This window comes from Monosiga brevicollis, genomic scaffold (genome assembly GCF_000002865.3).
Source record: "Monosiga brevicollis MX1 MONBRscaffold_7 genomic scaffold, whole genome shotgun sequence".
Classification (NCBI taxonomy): Eukaryota; class Choanoflagellata; order Craspedida; family Salpingoecidae; genus Monosiga; species Monosiga brevicollis.
Genome location: NW_001865044.1, coordinates 1245050 through 1263581, shown reverse-complemented (window position 1 = coordinate 1263581; position 18532 = coordinate 1245050). Strand labels below are relative to the sequence as shown.

At 55.3% G+C, this 18532-nt stretch overlaps 6 protein-coding genes across 6 annotated transcripts; 2 read left to right on the top strand and 4 right to left on the bottom strand.

Annotated features, from left to right (window-relative positions):
• Positions 1 to 898: 898 nt before the first annotated feature.
• MONBRDRAFT_16531 (uncharacterized protein) lies at positions 899 to 1995 on the bottom strand (the record flags this gene model as incomplete). The annotated part of the gene is made up of 5 exons (XM_001744907.1): positions 899 to 1096; positions 1180 to 1295; positions 1399 to 1578; positions 1735 to 1844; positions 1958 to 1995. Coding segments are annotated over 5 exons (642 nt in total), but the record flags the coding sequence as incomplete, so codon positions are not given.
• Positions 1996 to 3390: 1395 nt separating this feature from the next.
• MONBRDRAFT_16305 (uncharacterized protein) lies at positions 3391 to 5844 on the top strand (the record flags this gene model as incomplete). Its single annotated transcript, XM_001745076.1, has 9 exons — positions 3391 to 3472; positions 3588 to 3724; positions 3811 to 3945; positions 4054 to 4338; positions 4436 to 4548; positions 4632 to 4845; positions 4948 to 5050; positions 5369 to 5612; positions 5748 to 5844. Coding segments are annotated over 9 exons (1410 nt in total), but the record flags the coding sequence as incomplete, so codon positions are not given.
• Positions 5845 to 6444: 600 nt separating this feature from the next.
• Positions 6445 to 8399, bottom strand: MONBRDRAFT_7548 (uncharacterized protein; the record flags this gene model as incomplete). Its single annotated transcript, XM_001744906.1, has 2 exons — positions 6445 to 6819; positions 6942 to 8399. The coding sequence occupies 2 exons, from the start codon at positions 8397 to 8399 to the stop codon at positions 6445 to 6447; spliced, it is 1833 nt and encodes a 610-aa protein (XP_001744958.1).
• Positions 8400 to 10098: 1699 nt separating this feature from the next.
• MONBRDRAFT_7547 (uncharacterized protein) lies at positions 10099 to 12653 on the top strand (the record flags this gene model as incomplete). Its single annotated transcript, XM_001745075.1, has 7 exons — positions 10099 to 10602; positions 10701 to 10872; positions 10986 to 11068; positions 11390 to 11557; positions 11692 to 11871; positions 11960 to 12064; positions 12561 to 12653. 7 exons carry the CDS (start codon positions 10099 to 10101, stop codon positions 12651 to 12653), a joined length of 1305 nt encoding a protein of 434 aa, XP_001745127.1.
• A 107-nt stretch (positions 12654 to 12760) lies between these two features.
• Positions 12761 to 13647, bottom strand: MONBRDRAFT_2433 (uncharacterized protein; the record flags this gene model as incomplete). Its single annotated transcript, XM_001744905.1, has 4 exons — positions 12761 to 13026; positions 13118 to 13281; positions 13370 to 13488; positions 13576 to 13647. Coding segments are annotated over 4 exons (621 nt in total), but the record flags the coding sequence as incomplete, so codon positions are not given.
• A 327-nt stretch (positions 13648 to 13974) lies between these two features.
• On the bottom strand, positions 13975 to 18452 carry MONBRDRAFT_7546 (uncharacterized protein; the record flags this gene model as incomplete). The annotated part of the gene is made up of 5 exons (XM_001744904.1): positions 13975 to 14123; positions 14231 to 14426; positions 15199 to 15258; positions 17732 to 17838; positions 18050 to 18452. The coding sequence occupies 5 exons, from the start codon at positions 18450 to 18452 to the stop codon at positions 13975 to 13977; spliced, it is 915 nt and encodes a 304-aa protein (XP_001744956.1).
• Between the last annotated feature and the right edge of the window lie 80 nt (positions 18453 to 18532).

The following is an 18532-nucleotide window of genomic DNA, read 5'->3' as shown; positions in this document are numbered from 1 at the left end:
GAGGTGATTCGCCTCGCCTCCCCCACGGCCGCCATGACTAGAGCATTGCTTTTGTCAGCGTTGCCCAACGCTGCCGTGGTTCTGCCACTGGCGCCCGCCATTCCGGAGCAGCTTTGTGCACAGTACGTTTGGGACTCACGGGCTAAGAGAGGCAGAAGTGGTGGTGCCTTTGCCATCAATTGTTGTTCTGGTTGAATGCAAACTCAACGAGCAGGGGCTGCTGTGCGGCATTGCATGTTCAGCCGCAAATGCTTACACATTTTGTTGCGTTTCCATGGCAGGGGCGAGGCTTTGCTCGAGGGCAGTCGTCAGGTCACATTGGACGTGGCGCTCTGCGCAGCACGAGCCAATGAACCCGTTAAAACATTTCTCGAGACACAGCACGCAGCGGCGGCGGCTGCCGCTGCAACTGAAACCGACGGGGTGCCAGAGACCAACTCGGTCCAGGAGGAGCCAACGCCAGTGCTGGATCTATGCATGACACTTGTGGGATTGCCCTGCCTTGGACTCAAGGCTTGAATAAACTTGGCCTCATGAGACAAAGCGGGCAAAGCACAAAATTGACATTGCAATCCTGTCGGGTGTGTGCAAGAAAAAAAAGGGGACAAAAAGAATAGCGTGGGAAGGGCAAAGAAAAGAGCAACAAGAAAAAAAAAAAAAAAGAAAGAAAGAAGAGAAAATGGGGCAGGCGTTGTGGCCTGCATTGAAGACGTACACTAAAATCAGACTTCCGACAATCAGATCGGCAAGAAAGTTGATGTTTTCCGAAAAACAGAATCAGACAAACAACCAATCAAGAGCAACTCGTGACGACAAACATGGCACAAAGGACCGGAATGAAACAGAAGCGGGTTTCATCAAGGGCATGAGAATGGGACGACAAAAAGTGGGGCTCCACTTAGGAGCGGCCCTTGGATTTTTGGCGAGCCGCCTTGCCGGGGCGCTTGGCAGGTTTGCGAGTTCCAGGGCGTGCACCAGGTGTGCCGGCAAAAGGTTTCTTGTTGGCCCGCTGGCTGAAACCCTTGCCACTGGCAGCGGATTCGGCCGTGTTCTTGCGAGCCATACGCTTTTTGCCACCAAAGCCAAACTTGGCATCCTAAAGTCAAGGCACCACGATCAAAGCACAGTGAGACATCAAAAGCATGGAAGGCCAGTCCAAGAGAGCACGTTGATGCCGACCTTTTTGGCACGCTTTGCGGACTTTTGGTGTGGTTGTTGATCATCTCGTTCCGTATGGAAGGTATCAACATCAAAGTCCAAGGCATCATCGGTAGCACGCAATTGCTGCTGCACGCCTGCGAGTCGATGCAAGAAAAAGTAAATGCAAGAGTAATTGGTGTGATGAGCTTGGCGTTGTTGAGTTGAACCGCTTGGACGTGCGTGGGCAAAAGCGCCCACCTTTGCGACGGCGCTTGACCGACTCGATGGCGGCCTTCTTCTCGGCTTGGCGCTTGGCCAAAACTTCTTTTTGGACCTGCTTGCCGTATTTTTTGATCTCGCGCTGCTTCTTGGCGCGCTCCGAGGCCTCGGCAGATGCTTGATCATTGAGCAGCTTCTGACGCACACGCTCCATGTGATCTAACGACGACGTCGGTGAGCGCGTCATGCCGATGAGCGAGACATGTCCCACCACCATGGGAGCTCTTTTGCAAGCCGTTTTAGTGCGACTGTGCTGTTCTTCCCAGCTCTCTCGTGTTTTTGCAAAGTGAACGAGCAAGAGTACAGCGGGCGTACCATCGGACTTTGCAGTTTCTGCAAAGTAATCAGCGGGGCGAGTTTTAGCAATGCCGTGCTTTTTCAAAAGCTTCTCAGCCTCTTCCGCGGCACGAAAGGCTTGCATGTAACTAAATGTCGAGTCGGGCCATGGCAAAAAAAAAAAAAAAAAACGATATGAGAGGATTGGTCACTGAAGAAGAGAAGGTACACACGGCGAATAAAGAGATGAAGTGAAACGTACAAGGCATCCTCGCGCTTAAAGTCGTCGTTGGGGTCGAGGGCCGGATCAAGGGCTGGTTGCTCCAGAACAAAAGTTTCTGGCCAGGGCAGAGTTGGCAAAAGCTGCACATGCCCAATACACAGGTGATAAGCAAGATGTTGGAGTGGTGAGCCACGCGTGAAAATAGGGCAAAGAGGCGGCGACTCGGAGATTTTTTATTTAAAGAAGAAGAAGAAAATAGAAAAAGAAGCACAATCAGAAACGATTCAGTCGGACCTCGATAGCATGGCGCTTGGAAGTCAGCGCATCCGTGCGGTTGGCGGGAACAATGCGACGCTGCGCTGCCTGTGCCACAAGGTTTTGCATGCGCACAGACCCCTTCAGATGACCCTGCTTGAAGCGTTGCAAGAGCTACAAAACAGGGTTCCGTGAGCGTGTACGGCGAACAGTTAGAGGTCTACACACAAAGCCTGCAAAGACACGTGCATGGAGACACGAACGTACCTCTTCATCCGTCAGCTCTGGCAGCACATCCTCACCGCCGCTCGCATAATCATCATCCGAGTCCCACTCATCAGCCATCTTGCCAAGTTAATTCGTTGGTCCTCGCCCACGCGCGTGTGCTTCCTCACGTCCAACCACCCGCAGGAAAATGCCACACAGAGCCCTGACAACCCCCTCCCCGCTCTCGCCTCACACACAATCCAAAAACAGGCACCCAGCACCAGGCGACAACACGACAACGCGACCCCCGAGCAGCGAACCCCGAGCAGCGCGACGACAGAAAAACACGAGAGAGCGAGAGAGAGAGAGAGAGAGAGAGAGAGCGAGCACGCGGTCACTTGGTCACAAATCGTCTGACAAATTAGTGTGTGTGTGTGTGTGTGTGTGTGTGTGTGTGTGTTGTGTGCTTGGGGTGACGAGACTTTTACACGAAAAAATAGCACTTATCGTCGAACTGCTATGCTAATGGCATGAAGAAATGAAGAGTTATTGCAGAGACATATCAATTTACGGTAGCAGTGATTGAACGCGTGTGCCGCAACAAGTGTCAAAAACAGCAATTGAGTGTACCTGAATCACACAGTTGCTTTCAACAGCTGTTGTAAACAAAGGGTCTTGGTTACCGACACTTCAGCACACACACACACACACATCCACACACGACGACCGCCGACTGCCGAAATGGCGGCGGCAGGGTTCTCCGATGCGGAGAAGCAGGCGCTTCAGGATCAGGAGCGACATGCACAAATGGAACTCGACAAGCGACGAGCCGAAACTGCTCAGAAGCTGCTTCTGGTGCGTCAAGCCCTCATGATTTCATGTCGAGCGACGCAGCGGGCACACGAGTCTCACATCAACTCCACACGCCGCTGTTCCGCGCCACTCGTCGGTCGCCCCCGGTGCTTGTGCGGCCGCCTTCCTCGTCTTACTCTCCGTATTTGGGTGTGTAGGAAAAGCTAGCTCGCGAAGAAAAGTACACCCGGGCTGCTTTGCACAAAATCAACGCCCAATGGATGGCCATCATGCGCGATGGTACGCCTGACATTGTCGAGGATCGCGCTTGAGCCGGCAGGGGCTGGACTCGATACCGTGTCATGCTGTGTGCCACAACCGCGCCCACATTCTTACTGATTGATGTTACTCACAGCCAAGAGCGATGAGCTTAAGCGGGAGATTGAGATTCTGGCACAGACCTTTGAACGGGTGCTTGATCGCAAGGAAGCGGTCTTGCAAGCCTGCATTCAGGAGCTTAATGAAGCCGAGAAACAGGCGCGCCTGCTCCTTGTGCCCTCCCCTCCTTCTGCCCAACGGGACCGTGCATCGCTGGTCATCCAAGCTAATCCTTGCCCCGTCTTTTTCCAATACAGGAGCAAATCGCTACCCGCTCGCACATGAAGACGCTGGACCGCGTTGTGGAGTTTCATCGTGAAACAGTCGATCATCTTCACGGCGACTTTACCCGTGACCTTGAGGCCCTTCGCCGCGAATTCATGCAAGAGCGCAAGGTTTGTGTAGGCCCCTGCATCGTCTACCTGCAAACCTTCGATTCACTTCTGTCTTTTTGAAGGCCTTGGTCGTGTCCTCACCCACCCGGCTTGACCCCAACCTGATAGCACATTTTGGGCTTGCACCAGCAAGACATGGCCAAGTTGAAGGACATTGTGTATGCCATGGACATTAGCAACGACGACAAGGTTCACGCAGAGGAATCTGAATTTGCCAGCCGTCGAGACGAGCTGCGCTCAAACAGCCTAGACCAAAAGACTTCTCTCAAAGCCAATCTCGAAGGCCAAATCAAGGAGCTGTGGGATGAGTTCCAAGCTGCTCTTCAGCATTACGAGACCTCAACAGCGGAGAAGCGGGCAGAGTTTGAACGCTTGCGAGCCGAGGACTCAAAGGTATCAGGCTTGCCTCCCGCCAAGGTTCCGCCCAGCTGAACGTGAATATCTCATCCCAAGGTTGTTCGGCTTGCCCGGTGCTCCTTGACCTGTTTAGGCGGCCGCCACTATTGAAAGCCAGATGAAAAAGTTGGCCAACTTGCGCGAGAAAATTGCAGCCTTGAAGCAGCGCCTCGCGTCTCTTTCGTCTGGTACCGATGATCGAAACACGTACGATGGCGTATCGCAGCCGCTTCTTTGCTTTCTGCCAAAACCCGCCTCACCTTGTCTCCGTTTCTTTCTCTTCACCGCAGGGAGCTCACCAAGGAAAAGGCGGCCATTACTGAGCAGGCACATGCTCTCAAGGCTCGCCTCAAGCGCACCCGCGAACGGGACCGCCGGGCGCTGGCGACCATTGCAGTGCAAGCCAAGGAGTGTGAGCAAAAGTTGCAGGCCAAACTTGAGGCAGCTCGCAAAGTCTTGTCTTTGGCCGAAGTTTGCCGCAAACTTGAATCAGATGAAGAAAAGGTTCGTCATTTGCCGGAGCTCAGCATGCCTTTTGGTCTGCCATGATGACTTTTCTTGATTCGAACGCTAGCGGGCCAATCCTCACCCGCTTCGGCATGCCAGGTTTTGCCGTTTTATGCAGACACAATCACAGATGATGAAGTCGAGCGCTTGCAGAATGAAGCCGCGGAGACAACGCAGGCGGATGCAGCTACCATTGTTGCCGGTCAGGGTGAACACGCTGACATTGCTGCTGAAGCAGCTCAGATGGCAGCAGCCGCAGTTGAAGAGTTTGAGGAAGAAGTCGAACAGCTGCAGGCCCAAAAGGAAGCCCTTGCTTCGGAAGGAGAACAGGAGCAGGCAGGGGGCGAAACAGAAGAGGCCGAAGCTGCGGCAGCGCCCCACCATTCTACAGACATGGCAGCGGAACCCACCGCTGCTTCTGGTGAGAGCGGGCTCCCACAGGCTTCAGCGACCATGGATGATGAAGCACTGGCCCGCCAAGCACGGGCCGAGCTGCCCGGACCCACGCAATTGCACGCAGTCGCCTACGACCGCAGAAATCGCCGCATCCATACCTACGAGGCCTTGTCCAACTTTTGGAAGCGGTACAACAAAGTTCTTCTCGACAAACTGGCAGTCGAGCGCGAGCGCGCCCTGCTTGAGGAAGAAAACACGGAGCTGCGTAACATTCTCAAGCAGTATCTGGATGGTATCTCTGTCAGCGAGGAGGTTTTGGCCCAGGACAACACGTTGCTCATTGTCAATGGCCGCACCAATGCGCCTATGTACGTACCAGGATCTTTTTTTTTTTTTTTTTTTTTTACATGTTATATTCTATGGCATCGCTGCATAGCCACAACCGCCCTGCCGTTCCCGAACCAACACTGACAAGCTTGGTGATGCTGCATCCCTTGTTCTAGGAACGTGCCAGTTGGAGACTCGCGCGTGGCTCGGGCACAACCCACCGTGGTCGAAGCCAGTCATGCTCTTCGCACCACTCTTCGTGGTGCCCGTTAAAGCAGACTGATTCGATGTGGTTGCTAGATGACTCGAATCTAGTTTCCTTTGTTCATGAGGTGTCCTCTCTGAAGCTCCCGTATGGCTCTTGAACAATGGCATGGGCCTTTCTTGTGTTCCCATAAGCGCTGGGCGCTCTTGTTGTGGGTCGTTTGTCGTTTTTTCTTTCTTTCTTTTGCGAGGGGTCTTATTTACTCCGTTGTCGTGATAATTGGGAAGACGCCCTGTCATGTCAATGCCAGATTTCCTTGCGGAAGAAATCCATCCAACCACAGTCAAGACCAAATTCCGGTTTCCGAACCCACAGATCCAACAATGAAAAAGGCGACACACTGTCAAGATCAATTTCCATGTTAAGTGGCAAATCAAATGGGCGATGGAGGCGGGTTGTCCGCCGCCGTAGAAGAGTAAAATTAACAACACAACAAAAAGGCAGCGAAAACAGGACGACGCTTGCACGTGCCCCGGCCACACGAGCGACCCGGGATGGGTTGCCAGGCACTGATGCTCCAAATCGTTCACGCTAACAATCACGCGATAACATTTCGCTACGCACGCTGTGCGCACAACAAATTAGACAAAGGGGAGATGAGGTAGCCTCTAGACGTGCGTATCGATCATGTCCAAAAAGTCGTCCATGTCGCCAAACGCAAAAAGTGGGTCATAGCCCTTGTGATCGGTTTGAGTTGGATGTTGGTGCTGTGAATGATGCTGACTGGCTGCCATAGGATGTCCGGACAGCGCGGCGTCCATGGTCACGCTGTGGGTGCGTGTCAGAAGGTAATCTGGTGCAGGCTGCGAGTCAGGCAGGTTGGCGGCCAAGCACGCATCCAGGTCCTGGGCGTGCGCTTCAAGCAGACTCATGGCGGCGCCGTCGTCGGCCAATTCATTCAGTGTCGACTGCAGGTTGGCGTGAGCCATCAGCTCTGTCAAGTCTTGGCTGGGCCGGTGGCGCTTGCGCTGGCTCGTTCGCCCCTGTAAAGAAAGATATCCAAGCCCACAGCGTAGCAGCGAATCATGCACAAGAGATGAGACAGGCGGATCTGATGCAGAACAACATTATCAAAGACACATTGAGTCTTGCGTTCCTGACGTACCTCGAGTTCTTCAGCAATTTCCAGGATGTCACCCATGTTATCTGGGGGCGAGGGCGCCCCATAGCCAAATTCCGGGACGCTGTCCAACGATGCACGGCGGCGAGGAACGGCCATGGTTACGAGGGAACCACGGCGAGAGCCCAGGGTGCTGGACGCGGCTGAAGGGGGCGAGGGTGGCTGGTCAAAGGGCGAAATCATGGAGGGCGCTACAGCCACGTGGGCGGGTGGTGGAGAAACTGAATGGGGATCTTGCATGCGGGGCTGCACGGGGCTCATGTTCATGCTGGATGATGACTGTTGGCGGCGGGGGCTGTGTGTGCTAGCTCCAGAGGTGGACCCCGCCGCCCCGGCTCCAATGCTGCTGCTTTGGTCGTATGTAAAATTGTCCAGATTGGGAAGCTCAAAAGCAGCGCCAAAGGTGCTGTAGCCGTCGGGGTGAGGGGTGCTATGATTAGAGGCAAACTGCTCGCTTCCGTACCCGTTGGCCTGGGCAACGCCGAGGGCACCGGATAGGGATAGTGAGCTGCGTCGCTTGCCTCGGGCATGCAAAGGCGGGGCGGGCCCCGTGGAGCCACTGAGCAGATCGAGGTTGCGCGCGCCGGTGTTGCCGCCGTAGAGGTCCTCGGTGCTGCGTGGCTGCATGAGAGGGGAGTAGAGGGAGGGACGGGACATGTTCAGAAGAGAGGCGTGGCGCGTTAAATTGCGAGCGGCCTGAGGGGATGTGGACCCTGTGCTGTGGGGAGGGGCCGGTTTGTTGTGACTGGCCGCGGCGAAGAGCTCTTCCAGGCAGTCGGGGGAGGCGCCAGCTTGGCGCACCCAGCTGGTGCGGCGAGCCGGAGCAGAGATGGTGCCGCTGGCTGCGCGCTGAAGACGCATGGGATTGGTGGGGGAAGGGGCGCGTAGATCACCGGTGCTCTCGCTGTGATGAGTGACGGCCAGGCCGCCCATAAGACCATTGAGGCCACCCAAAGACGCGGAGGAGCTACGACGCATGATGTGACGAGAGCTTCCCGACGATGCAGTGTCGCTGCTCCCAGAGATGAAGGGAGGTGCCGAGGTGCCCAGGGGCATGAGTGGCGAGAGTTTGAGGAACGTGGGCTCACTGTAAGCGCTTGCTGTGGTTGGAGGTGAGTGATGCTGTTGCTGAGAATGGCTATGTAGGCTGGCACTGGCTGCACGGGGGTGCCAGGTGGAACTGGAGTGACCCGTGGGCAGGGACTGTAGACTACGCGTGGCCAGCGGAGTGGTCCGAATGGTGCTGCCATAGTCTTCTATGATATCCATTGTCCCAACCTTTCGCGCAAAGCGGGCGTCCTGCGTCGAGATGGGCAGAGGCAGTCGGTCTGGGCTGGGTAAGCCGTGATCGCAAGCATGGCGCTGTGACGTCTCGGTTACACGGGGCCCAGTCAAGGGTGGGGGCAAGGTGCCGTGTGTGGGGCCCGTCTGTTGGGCGTCCATGTCGAATGACAGGGGGGGGATAAGGCAGCGTTTAGACGCAAACAGTCCCAAATGAATGGGTAAGTCGAGTCAACGTGGCTGCCAGCCAGAAGCACAGTCAAGTCAGCAAAAACAACAACACCAACAACAACAACAACAGCGAAATGGATGTGCCACGCTCGTTGGGGGTGGGGATCCTCCTGGACAGGCCCTGCAGCCGGCTACCTAAAATCCTCGAGTCGATGGCGGCGGTGGCCGCACTCTTGTGGAAAAGAGGTGGCTCAAGAGGAAATGGCAAACTGGCCGGCCGCGTTTAAAGTGTGACAAGAAATGGAGATGGGGGAAGTGGGGAGACTACACGAGAGAGGGTGAGAGCGAGAAGGAGATGGAGAAGTGCCAGGGCGAGAAGCAAGCAAGACGGGCGGCAAAGAACAGGCAAGAGTGTATGTATGTATGTAGGGTGGTATGCGCAGGCGCGGCAGCGGGCAAGGAGGAGACAAAAGTCTTTCAGATGATCCCCCTGATTGCAGTCGCCATGGGGTGCTGAGAGGTGTGTGAGTTTGATGTCATCGACACGGGCGAGCGCGCGTGAGGATGGGTGAGCGGGCTTGGTTCGGATAGAAAATGCCGTCGGCTTGGGCTCATTGCCCTCCCGAGCCTCGACTCTGTGGGCTGGACGGCGGTGGGGTGCGTTGGGAGAATGGGGACAGACTCGAGCAAGGTGGCTGGCAGAGCTTGGTGCTGTCAGCCTGTCACGGGCGGTGAAGCAGGCAGCCCTTTGACAAGGGAAGCGTGGTTTTTTTCTGAAACGCCGAGAGCAGTGGACCGTGTGGTACTTCAGCACAGCACACCGTAGGGCGGAATGGACGTTTCAGCGGACGCGTGTCTTTGCTCAAATATGACGAGCTCGCCGCCCACTTCCAAACGATGGCGACAGGAAGGGCGAGCCAAGGACTTTGCGGCCCGCAGATGCTTGACATACTCCGTCCGCGCCCACGTCCTCCAAATGCATACATGCACGCAATTGGGTGACTGATATGCGACACACGTTGGACACGTGTCCGCTTGCCTGTCCGCGGAAGTACCACTTTTCACTGACTTCGCGTACTGAAATTCAGAAGTAAAATACTAATGACCATTGGTGGAGAAAAAAGTATTTTTCGATTCTACACCGTGTTTGATGGTCTCTTAACCTGTAAATTTATTAGTAAAATACTTGATCCTTTGTCCGGGCAGTAAGTATTTTAGGTGACCGTACCCACCTTGAGCACCACCATCGCCTGAAACAAACAAAATAAAATACTTTATACCTCTTTCCATCCTAAACGCCCACTGAGCCAGCGCGCTCCCTCTCGACCGCCACCTCCTCTCTACCTCCCCTCTACTTCCCCTCTACTACCCTCGACCTCCTCGACCTCCTCTACTTCCCCTCTACTACCCTCGACCTCCTCGACCTCCTCTACCTCCTCTCTACTTCCCTCGACCTCCTCTACCTCCCCTATACCTCCTCTCTACTTCCCTCGACCGCCACCTCCTCTCTACCCTCTCCACTTCCTCTCTACTTCCCCTCTACCTCCCTCGACTTCCTCTCTACTTCCTACCCTCCTCACTCGCCTCAACCCTCCTGCTGTACGAGTGGCTGTGCGTACCGCCCATATTGATTCCAGTCGCTGACATAGGTAGAAAGTCCTCTGCACAGCCAGCGGATCACAGCTCGACCATGGAGAAGGAGATGCCCTCGGACGACGTGGTTCGTGCAGCCGTGCTCGAGGCTCTGCGCAAACCAGGCCGCACGCTGCAGACCACGAGTCGCAAGGACATTCGCCGTGAGGTCGAGGCTGCCTTGGGTGGCATCAACCTCAAGCCCCGCAAGGACCTCATCAGTCAGGTCGTGGCGGATTTTATCCAACAACTACCCCCTGAGGCCACAGCCGGAGCTGAGCCACCAGTTGCATCGGCCGCCCCGATCAAAGCAGAGCCGACAACGCTCCCAGCCCCTACCACCACCAAAGCCAGCCCAGCCAGCAAGGACAAGCTGCCCGCGGCCAAACCAAAGCTGGAACAGGAGGCCTTGTCCGACGATGACCCTGAGCATGAGCTAGATCTCACCGTTCGCGCCTATGTGCCGGGCGCCAACGTCACCGGTAGTAAATACGTCAACCCAGACGAAATCTCGGACAGTGATCTTGAAGATGACATGCCCGCCCCTCTCAAGCGCAAATCGGTGCGCATTGCAGGGCTGTTCCATCTGCTTTGGCTACAACGCGTCTCCTCCGAACCTCACACGAGACACCTCGACCCCTTCCAATCGCTTCCACGTAGGTACCGGAGCGTCCATCAGCCTCCGCATCCCCCCGCAAGACCAAGCCCAAGGCTACGACCAGTCACAGTCAAGCCTCGAACCGCACCAAGAGTGCCGTTGACCCCGCCGATCTGACCGGCAACTCGGCCTGGTCTGTTGGCGAAATGTCCGACTTGGATCGTCGCAACGCAGGTTCGCACGTCCAATTTTGACATGAAGACCTCGCCCCAACCCATCCACGCCTTTCACCATGTCTGTCTTGATCTAATATCCCATTGTCTTTGGCCGGACCTCAATCCTGCCAGGCAAAACGGCGTACAACTATGAGCACGAACTCTCGGAGGGCCTGGCAAAATTCATGGGTCGACCTACCGCAACTCGCGCTGATGTATGCATTGCCATTATCCCGGATACCCCACCTTTCTGCCTAATTCTTGGCTCCATCTCTAGTCGTGCGCTCACTGGCATGCTCAACGCCCTCCCTCCCCGAGTTTAGGTGACGCGTCAAATCTGGGCGTACGTCAAGGAGAAGGAATTGCCAGCCACCAAGGTGCGTGCGGCGGCCACGCGCATCTGCGCCCGCTTTACCGGATTCCATACGGCGTACTTGGCAATGGAGAAGGGTCGCGCCTCATTCGTGCTCTGGCTGCTCTCTGGGCCTACTTTCGCCCACCCTCCCCCTATCGATTGATGTGCGCACCCTCGACAGGGCACGTACAGCTTAGATGAGAATCTTAGTTCAGCCTTGGGTCGAAAGACGCTGACCTTCAAGAGCCTGCAAAAGGCTCTCTCTGCAAACATGAAAAAATACTATAAGCCAGAGCCCCTTGCCGTTCGGCAAATGGTCCACGACTCGGACGACGACGACGACGATGAGGTGAGTCCTGCATTGCCTCCCGCCTGCCAGCGCTGTAAACCTTTGCCTTGCGCATCAAAGTGCGCTGAAATCTTGCTGTTCTCTCCTGTCCCTCACTTCCCTCACTCTGATCATCTCCATGCCATCCCACGCAGCACGACAAGCCTGCCGTACCGTCCAAGAAACGCGCCAAAACAGTCGCGTCTAATTCGTCAAAATCTGCCACCGAGCAGAAAAAAACCACCAAAAAGGCTCCCAAAAAGGATGGTCGCCTCAAGCAACTTTCCAGTGTCTTGGCCGTCGTGGTGGGCTGCGCTGAAGAGACTCGACCACAGGTACCTGCTGCGATGCTCTCCATCAGCTTGTGAGCTTGGCATCCTTTCGGGTTTCATCCTCTTGATGGTCACTCGTTGGGCACCATAGGTCGTGTCCAAGCTGTGGACCTATATTCGTGGCCACAATCTTCAAAACCCCGACAAAAAGCGTGAGATTCTCTGCGACGAAGCACTCCGTGCCGTTTTCAAAAAGGTATCGCACCCATCCGCGTCTTTCGGCTTGTTGGACATGATTTCATGTTTCTTTTCTTTTCTGTGCTTTTTTTTTTTATTTATCTCGTTCGATTCTTGCCGACGCTTCTCCTTGACATGCCCCCTGGCTTCATCTGCATCACTCGGCTTGGAGCTCACACAACACTGGCCGTGCCATGCGCAGAACAAGATTGACATGTTCGAGATGAACCGATTGCTCTCCGATCACCTGAGTTGACAATACCCATGCGTCCTACTGCGCCGAGTTGCAGCGACTCACATCCCACCCTTTCCACCCAACTGGCTCTTGACATGTTAATTTACTGACACGAATGATCTGATGAGCGCATCGCGTCGCATGCGCACTCCCGACCTACTCAACAGCGCCAACGCGATGTCACAGTCCTTGACCCATCGCGAACTACACATTTCAATTATTCATACCGAGTCATGGACCACGAGCCAGTCAAACCTTATTTGTTTTTCTTATTTTTCAGCAAGCCAAGTTCGCCAAGCTGTACGCGCCACAGTGTAGCCAAGCACCGGACCGGCATGATATGCCCAACGTGAGACAGACGCGTCGAGCATGAATCCGCCATGGCGGGATCAAGGCATTCTTAGCTCCCCTTAGAAACATCCCACTTCGACCTCCCATCAGCAAACTGACCTTGGCCAAGTAGTCATGGGCCACCAACAACATATAGAGCCATTGATGGGGCGTCTGTACACAGCCACCTCGAGCGCGCCGCATGTGACACAATGCGCCCAAGGCATCAACCTGACCAAAGCTCTCGGCCTGCTGGAGCAGAATATCACACCCCACAAATACACCGGAGCGCCCAATGCCGGCGCTGCAGTGGACGGCAATAGGCGCGACCTGCTCCCGGCTCGCCAAAGCCCGTGTGCGCAGCTCCCGTGACGTGAGCAGCAAATCAATCACCGCCTCGGTGGTGTCCGGTACTCCTACCAAAGCCAGTCAAAACCCCAACAGTCAGGCAATTTCATGACATTGATAAGGCTAGGTACCTTGGAGATGTAAAAATAAAGGTCGAACCGTGGTCTGGCCAGTCCTGAAACCAGAGATGATGCACCGTGTGCGCCACCCCCGTGTGACGATGCACGACGCGGAGTTGCGCCACCTGGAATGCGGCATGCAATTTCACCTCCTCGCACAGCAGTATCAAATCTCCAATTTTGAGTTGTTCACCTTCAAATGGCCTGTCGTGGTGGTCTGGGATGAGCTCCACGTTCTACTTTAGGCTCCGACCGCTACTCGCCCCACCCCCTTGGCTGCGACCTGACTTACCAGTACTTTTCGCACTTGACGCGTCCCTTCTCTTTGAGATTGGTAATCATGACAATCTGGCAGACCTTAAACTCCCACACCATCCGCCAAAACGCATCGATCGTGTTGGGCAAAGGTCCCTGTCATTGCCAACCACCAGAGCCGTGAAGCCTTGGACTCGGGAATGCACACTTGTGCGCACACCCATGGGCAATAACAACACGAACCTGCGTAACAATGTACTCGCGCGACTGGGAGAAGCCATCCATCCAATTTCCATTGATGTAACTAGCAGGTGATGGGTGCAACGTGAGGAGAGCTTGAAGCGTGCTTGGGCTGCAACTGAGCATGAGGATGGGAAAAGGCTTACGCTGATTGTTCGTGACCTGGGATAGGCGTCAATGTGACACGCGAGTGGTGATCTGCGAAAACAGAACCCAAGGTTGAGCACACTTCGCGACTCTGAATTGGTCCAGACAAAAAGGTAGGTTAGCTCCAACGACATACTTGGCAAAATGTTTATATAGCGATTCATGTCCTCGGAGAAGCGCAACGCTTCCTCTGGCTTGAGGCTGTTCACCTGCAACGCAGTTGGTAAAGCATAGCTGAGGCACCTCGGTGCATTATCATGCCTTCGCATATACACCCATGACACAACCAACCGGCACTTCGCGAAACTGCGTCTCCACCGCCTTGAGATCCTTGACCAAGCGCGCCAAATCTCGCTGCGTCCACCATGCGCTTTGCTTTAGCGAGGCCGGCAAGGATTCAATGGCTGCATGCATCGTGGGAAATGAGGGGTGTAAGCTACACTTGCCCGACGTACGGTCATGCTGTACAAACATTGGCATAATTGTTGTGCGAGCAGACAGAAAGACACACCGGGTGCAGAAGGGATGGGGTCGGAAATTTTGGGCCGAGGGGCAGTGCTCTCGCTTGCTCCGTCCGACTCGGTGTCCGAGTCTGGTCCCAACGTGTATGCTGCCAAAGCCCCAATGGACCGTCGGCTCGGAATTCGCGTCGATCGACCACGGGTCAGGGGCGGTTCCGACTCGGTTGCGTTCAGAGATTCAGAGTACTACCACAGGCAAGACAACGCGCATAGTCAAGGTGCAGGGGTGTTTACCCAAAGGACTTTCCCATCCACCAAACAACAGAAAAGGCACTCACGTGTAATGAAGCTTCAATCTGGGTTGTGCGGCGCGATGCCTTTTTTGTCACGCGCCAATTGAGACGCAAAAGCAATAGCATGGCCACAATAAGTGCAATGGTCAAGAGTGCACTGGCCAAGACGACGGTGTCGCCATCATCTACCGCCAACGTTAGGGAGGGACCGGGGGGATACCACATTCCAGATCAAGTTGTGAGACCTGCCCGCGGCTCACACGCTTTTGCCGTTGTCCTGCGCGCGTTCAAGCTGATGTACTCACCCAAACCCTGGGCACCCACTGACGCTTCGGTGGCGAGCAGGGTGGTGCTGAACGGGCCTGGTGTCGTCGTGAACTTTGAGGCCAGCTGAGGACAGTATTGGTCTCGATCGGGGTCGGCAAACCCAGCATGGTGTGTGCTGTTGGCGTTCTCACCTAATGTAATCCAAACGTATGAGCGTGCAGCGCACGGCCAGTAAATAAGAAGCGTCAATGCCTTTAACCTGTCACACAAATTGATACCAAAACGTACTGGTGCCGCAGGTGCCGTTCCAAACAAAATTGCATTCCAAGGTGGCTGGCAATGGCTCGTGAAGAGGATAAGGACAGTCTGCATACCCCTGTGTATTCCAGACACCAGTCATGAATTGTCCACAGAGCCTCTCGCTGCTGTAGGGGTGAGCCCTGGGCCCTGAGACGTACCGTGTCACACAAGACGATAGTTCCCAGCGCCAGCAAGTCCCCGCCGTGGCCCCGATACACCTGCGAGCCAGTTTTGATGTGAGAAGTTACTAGGCCATGGCTAATCCCGAGACCGAGAGAGGCTGGGACGTCGACAAGGATTACAGTAGATACTGTTCAAAGGCAGCTGCCCACCTGCAAAAGATTGGGGGGCGGGTTGGTGAAGGGATCAACTGCAGGCTCTGTTTGCAAGTTGTCGCTGCAACGCAGTCCACCTTCACTGGCTACCCAGCGACAATGACTGAGCGTCCAGTTCAGAGCAGGATCGTGTGAAAAAAACAAGATTGGGAAGAAGGTCAGATAACCCGCATGCTCGACCCGCCCGTGCAGATGCAAAGGGCCATCAGCATAGCCTAGAGGAGCAACCACGAGATCTGGTCATGAGCATCGCGCAGAGATACCCTTCCAGCACGCAAGCAGAGCGGTGGCCTGACTGTCCGGGTGGAGGGCTGGGCACAAACCTGGGGTTTCCGTGTCAAAGGAAACAAATCCACTCGCGTTTGTAATTTCGTAAGGGCTGCGGCACGCTTGACTGTTGCAAGGCGTTGTGCTGGCCAGACCATCCGCTGCCATCTGCGTGGCAAGACAAGCACGACAGAGTCAGGATCTTCAAAAACAACATCAAGGTTTCAAAAGATAGTACTCACAGCCCGGGCATCCTGAGACGTGCAAGGACTGTTGTATTGGCCCAGCGCATCGGCTTGCCAGAGTTGCACTTGAGCGTCGCGCAAGACGCGACACGTTGATCCGTCCGTGCCCAGGATCCGCAGATGAATGCGAATGTTCTCCACTAAACCACGACACCAGTACAAAGACCATGGCAATTGAGGCGATGCGCATCCACAGCCTTGCCATGAACGCGGGACAGACCTTGGTAGGTCACGTTGGTCAAAGATGAAGTCAGATTTTGGCCTGTCAAGTTGGAGGTTGAACAAATGCGCGGCGGTGCAGAGGAAGAACTGTTGTAGATTGGCACGCAGTCTTGATAAAAAGCGCCTGCGTGGCTTGTGGCTGCGGCAGCACAATTGATCGTCTCTGCCCATGGCCCACCAATCACAAATGAGATTATACGCGTTAAGACCAGTGGCCTGGCAGCGGACCGCCTGAGAGTAAGATATAGGCGGATACCTGGGGGATCGGCACACCGATCAAGTCTAGAATTTGCATCCAACAGAGGAAGTTGCCACTGAGGCTGCTCCTGCCACCATGGCGCAAGGGCTGCAGCCACATGGCGACCATTAACCAGATCCTGGGCATACTGCATGCCGTGCACAAAGGAAACCGGCATGGCCAGAGCCGGGGCCTTCAGAAGCACAGGGGCTGGTGGCTCCTCACAACTAGTGTCAGAGTGCAAGGATAATAACAAAGTGCGTTCGTCCGTACGTGAGCTGAATGAATCCTCGGGCTAACAGGAGCGATTCAAGCGCGAAGCCGGGAGCGGATAGCGAGCAGACATGTGACCCACCGCGTGCCACCTTCCCAAGCAGAACATTGTCCCACCAGCACCAATCCCATGGCTTCACAACTTGTAGCGTTGATACAAGCCGAGCAGACAGCGTCGCTGGTCAATGTGCAAGGGGCTGTGGTGATTCAAAATGTCAGTGTGGGCACGGCTCGCCTAAGCAGCGCGCAGAGAAAGGAATGGCGCACGTACAGCTGATGTAGTGCTCTTCAGGGCAAGTTGAGGAGCAGGGTTGGCATGTCGGGTTTGTGTTTAAGCCACAAGTGCCGGTGAGATAGGTAGCATTGAGGATGCAATCAGCAGCCTGCGTGCAGTTGGAGCACGCTGCATCAGCGGTCGTCGAGCAATTGGCTGCACCGGATGGGGCGAGAAGAAGGTGAGCGCGGGCGCGGGCCCCAGGCAAATGTTGCGCTGGGTGAACGATAAACACAAACGAGCAAACTATGTCAGTGTTGGACAACAGACCACTTAGGTAGGCATGCGTCGGGCATTGTGAAGTGCACTTGGCGCACACTTGGTCGGAGGTGGCGCTTGCAGCAGCAGCCTGGAGCGACCAGGGGACACGTGGTAAGGTTAGTGCATGATGCTTCACAGGGGGATGCCTGTATGTGAGCCACCTACCAAGTATTCTGTGTTAGTACATGGAGTAAGGTCTGCACATTCACGATTGGTCGATGCGGTGCAAGCCTGAGTTTGATACTCTTGAGTAGGGTTACAGCTGGTGCAGCTGTTTGAGGCGAATTGTGTTCCAGCATGCGTACCACCAAGATGAGGGAGACAGGAACTCAAAGTATAACGTATACGTAGGGTTCAGAGAACGGGGCAACGGTTTTTTTTTTTTTTTCAAAAGTCGACGTACGGCATACAGCTGGGTGCATGGGTCTCGCTTCGATACAGGCCGCCGGTGCAGGTCTCACAAGACGCATCGGCCGCAGGTTGACAGGCAAGAAAGAGCTCCTACCCAGATGGCTGCTGGTGAGACGGTGGAATTAGGGCCAGCTCGGCGCGTGCTTCAACGTTTACAGCACTAACCTGGCCCACGGGGCAATCTGTAGGCTGAGTGCAAGCGCGGCAGTCGCGGTCTGTAGTCTCGGTGCAATCAGCAGCCATCCATTCCTGGGTGCCGCATACGGTGCAGGCTTTGAAAAAAAAATGGAAAAACAACAGCAACCAGATGGTGAGACCCTTTGCCTCGACCCTCTCCGCGCCGTGCCGCGCCGCTCTCTCGGACAAACAAAAAAGGAAAGGGACAGAGCCTTCCAAAGAAAAGGGACAGAGTCTTCCCCCTCCCCCACGCGCCTCATAGCATGAGGACGGATCATCGTTCTTTGCATGAAGGTCACCACGTACTGCTGCACATCCGGTTGGTCGTTCGAGTGCAAGGGACAACTTCAAACTCAGAGGCCGGGTCGCAGGCATTGCGACAAGCAAGGCAGAGAGTGTCAGTCACATCGGCAGAATAGGTTCCACTAGTACATGGCTCACAGCCCTCGGTGCCGTTGCCGTATTGCAGGCAGCTGTAACCTGTGTCATCACAAAGGCATAAGCGCGGTGGGACACGCTGGCGGAGTAAGGTTGGGCCGTTTCCCGCCAACGTACCCGCAGGACAAACACGCGTGGAACAGACTGCCACGGCGTTCGGCAGCTGTGTCACGAGCAGCAGCAGCAGCAACACCAGCGGCGGCAACTGGTACTTCGCACCATACCGAGCGGTGGCGGCCACCCGTGTCAGGCGAATGGCAGGTGCTTTCATCCCGAGGGCGTCTCGTTGGTCTACTCTCGCCACCCAACAGCACGAGCAGCACCTCCCCAGAGTCGAGCGCGGGTGGCGTT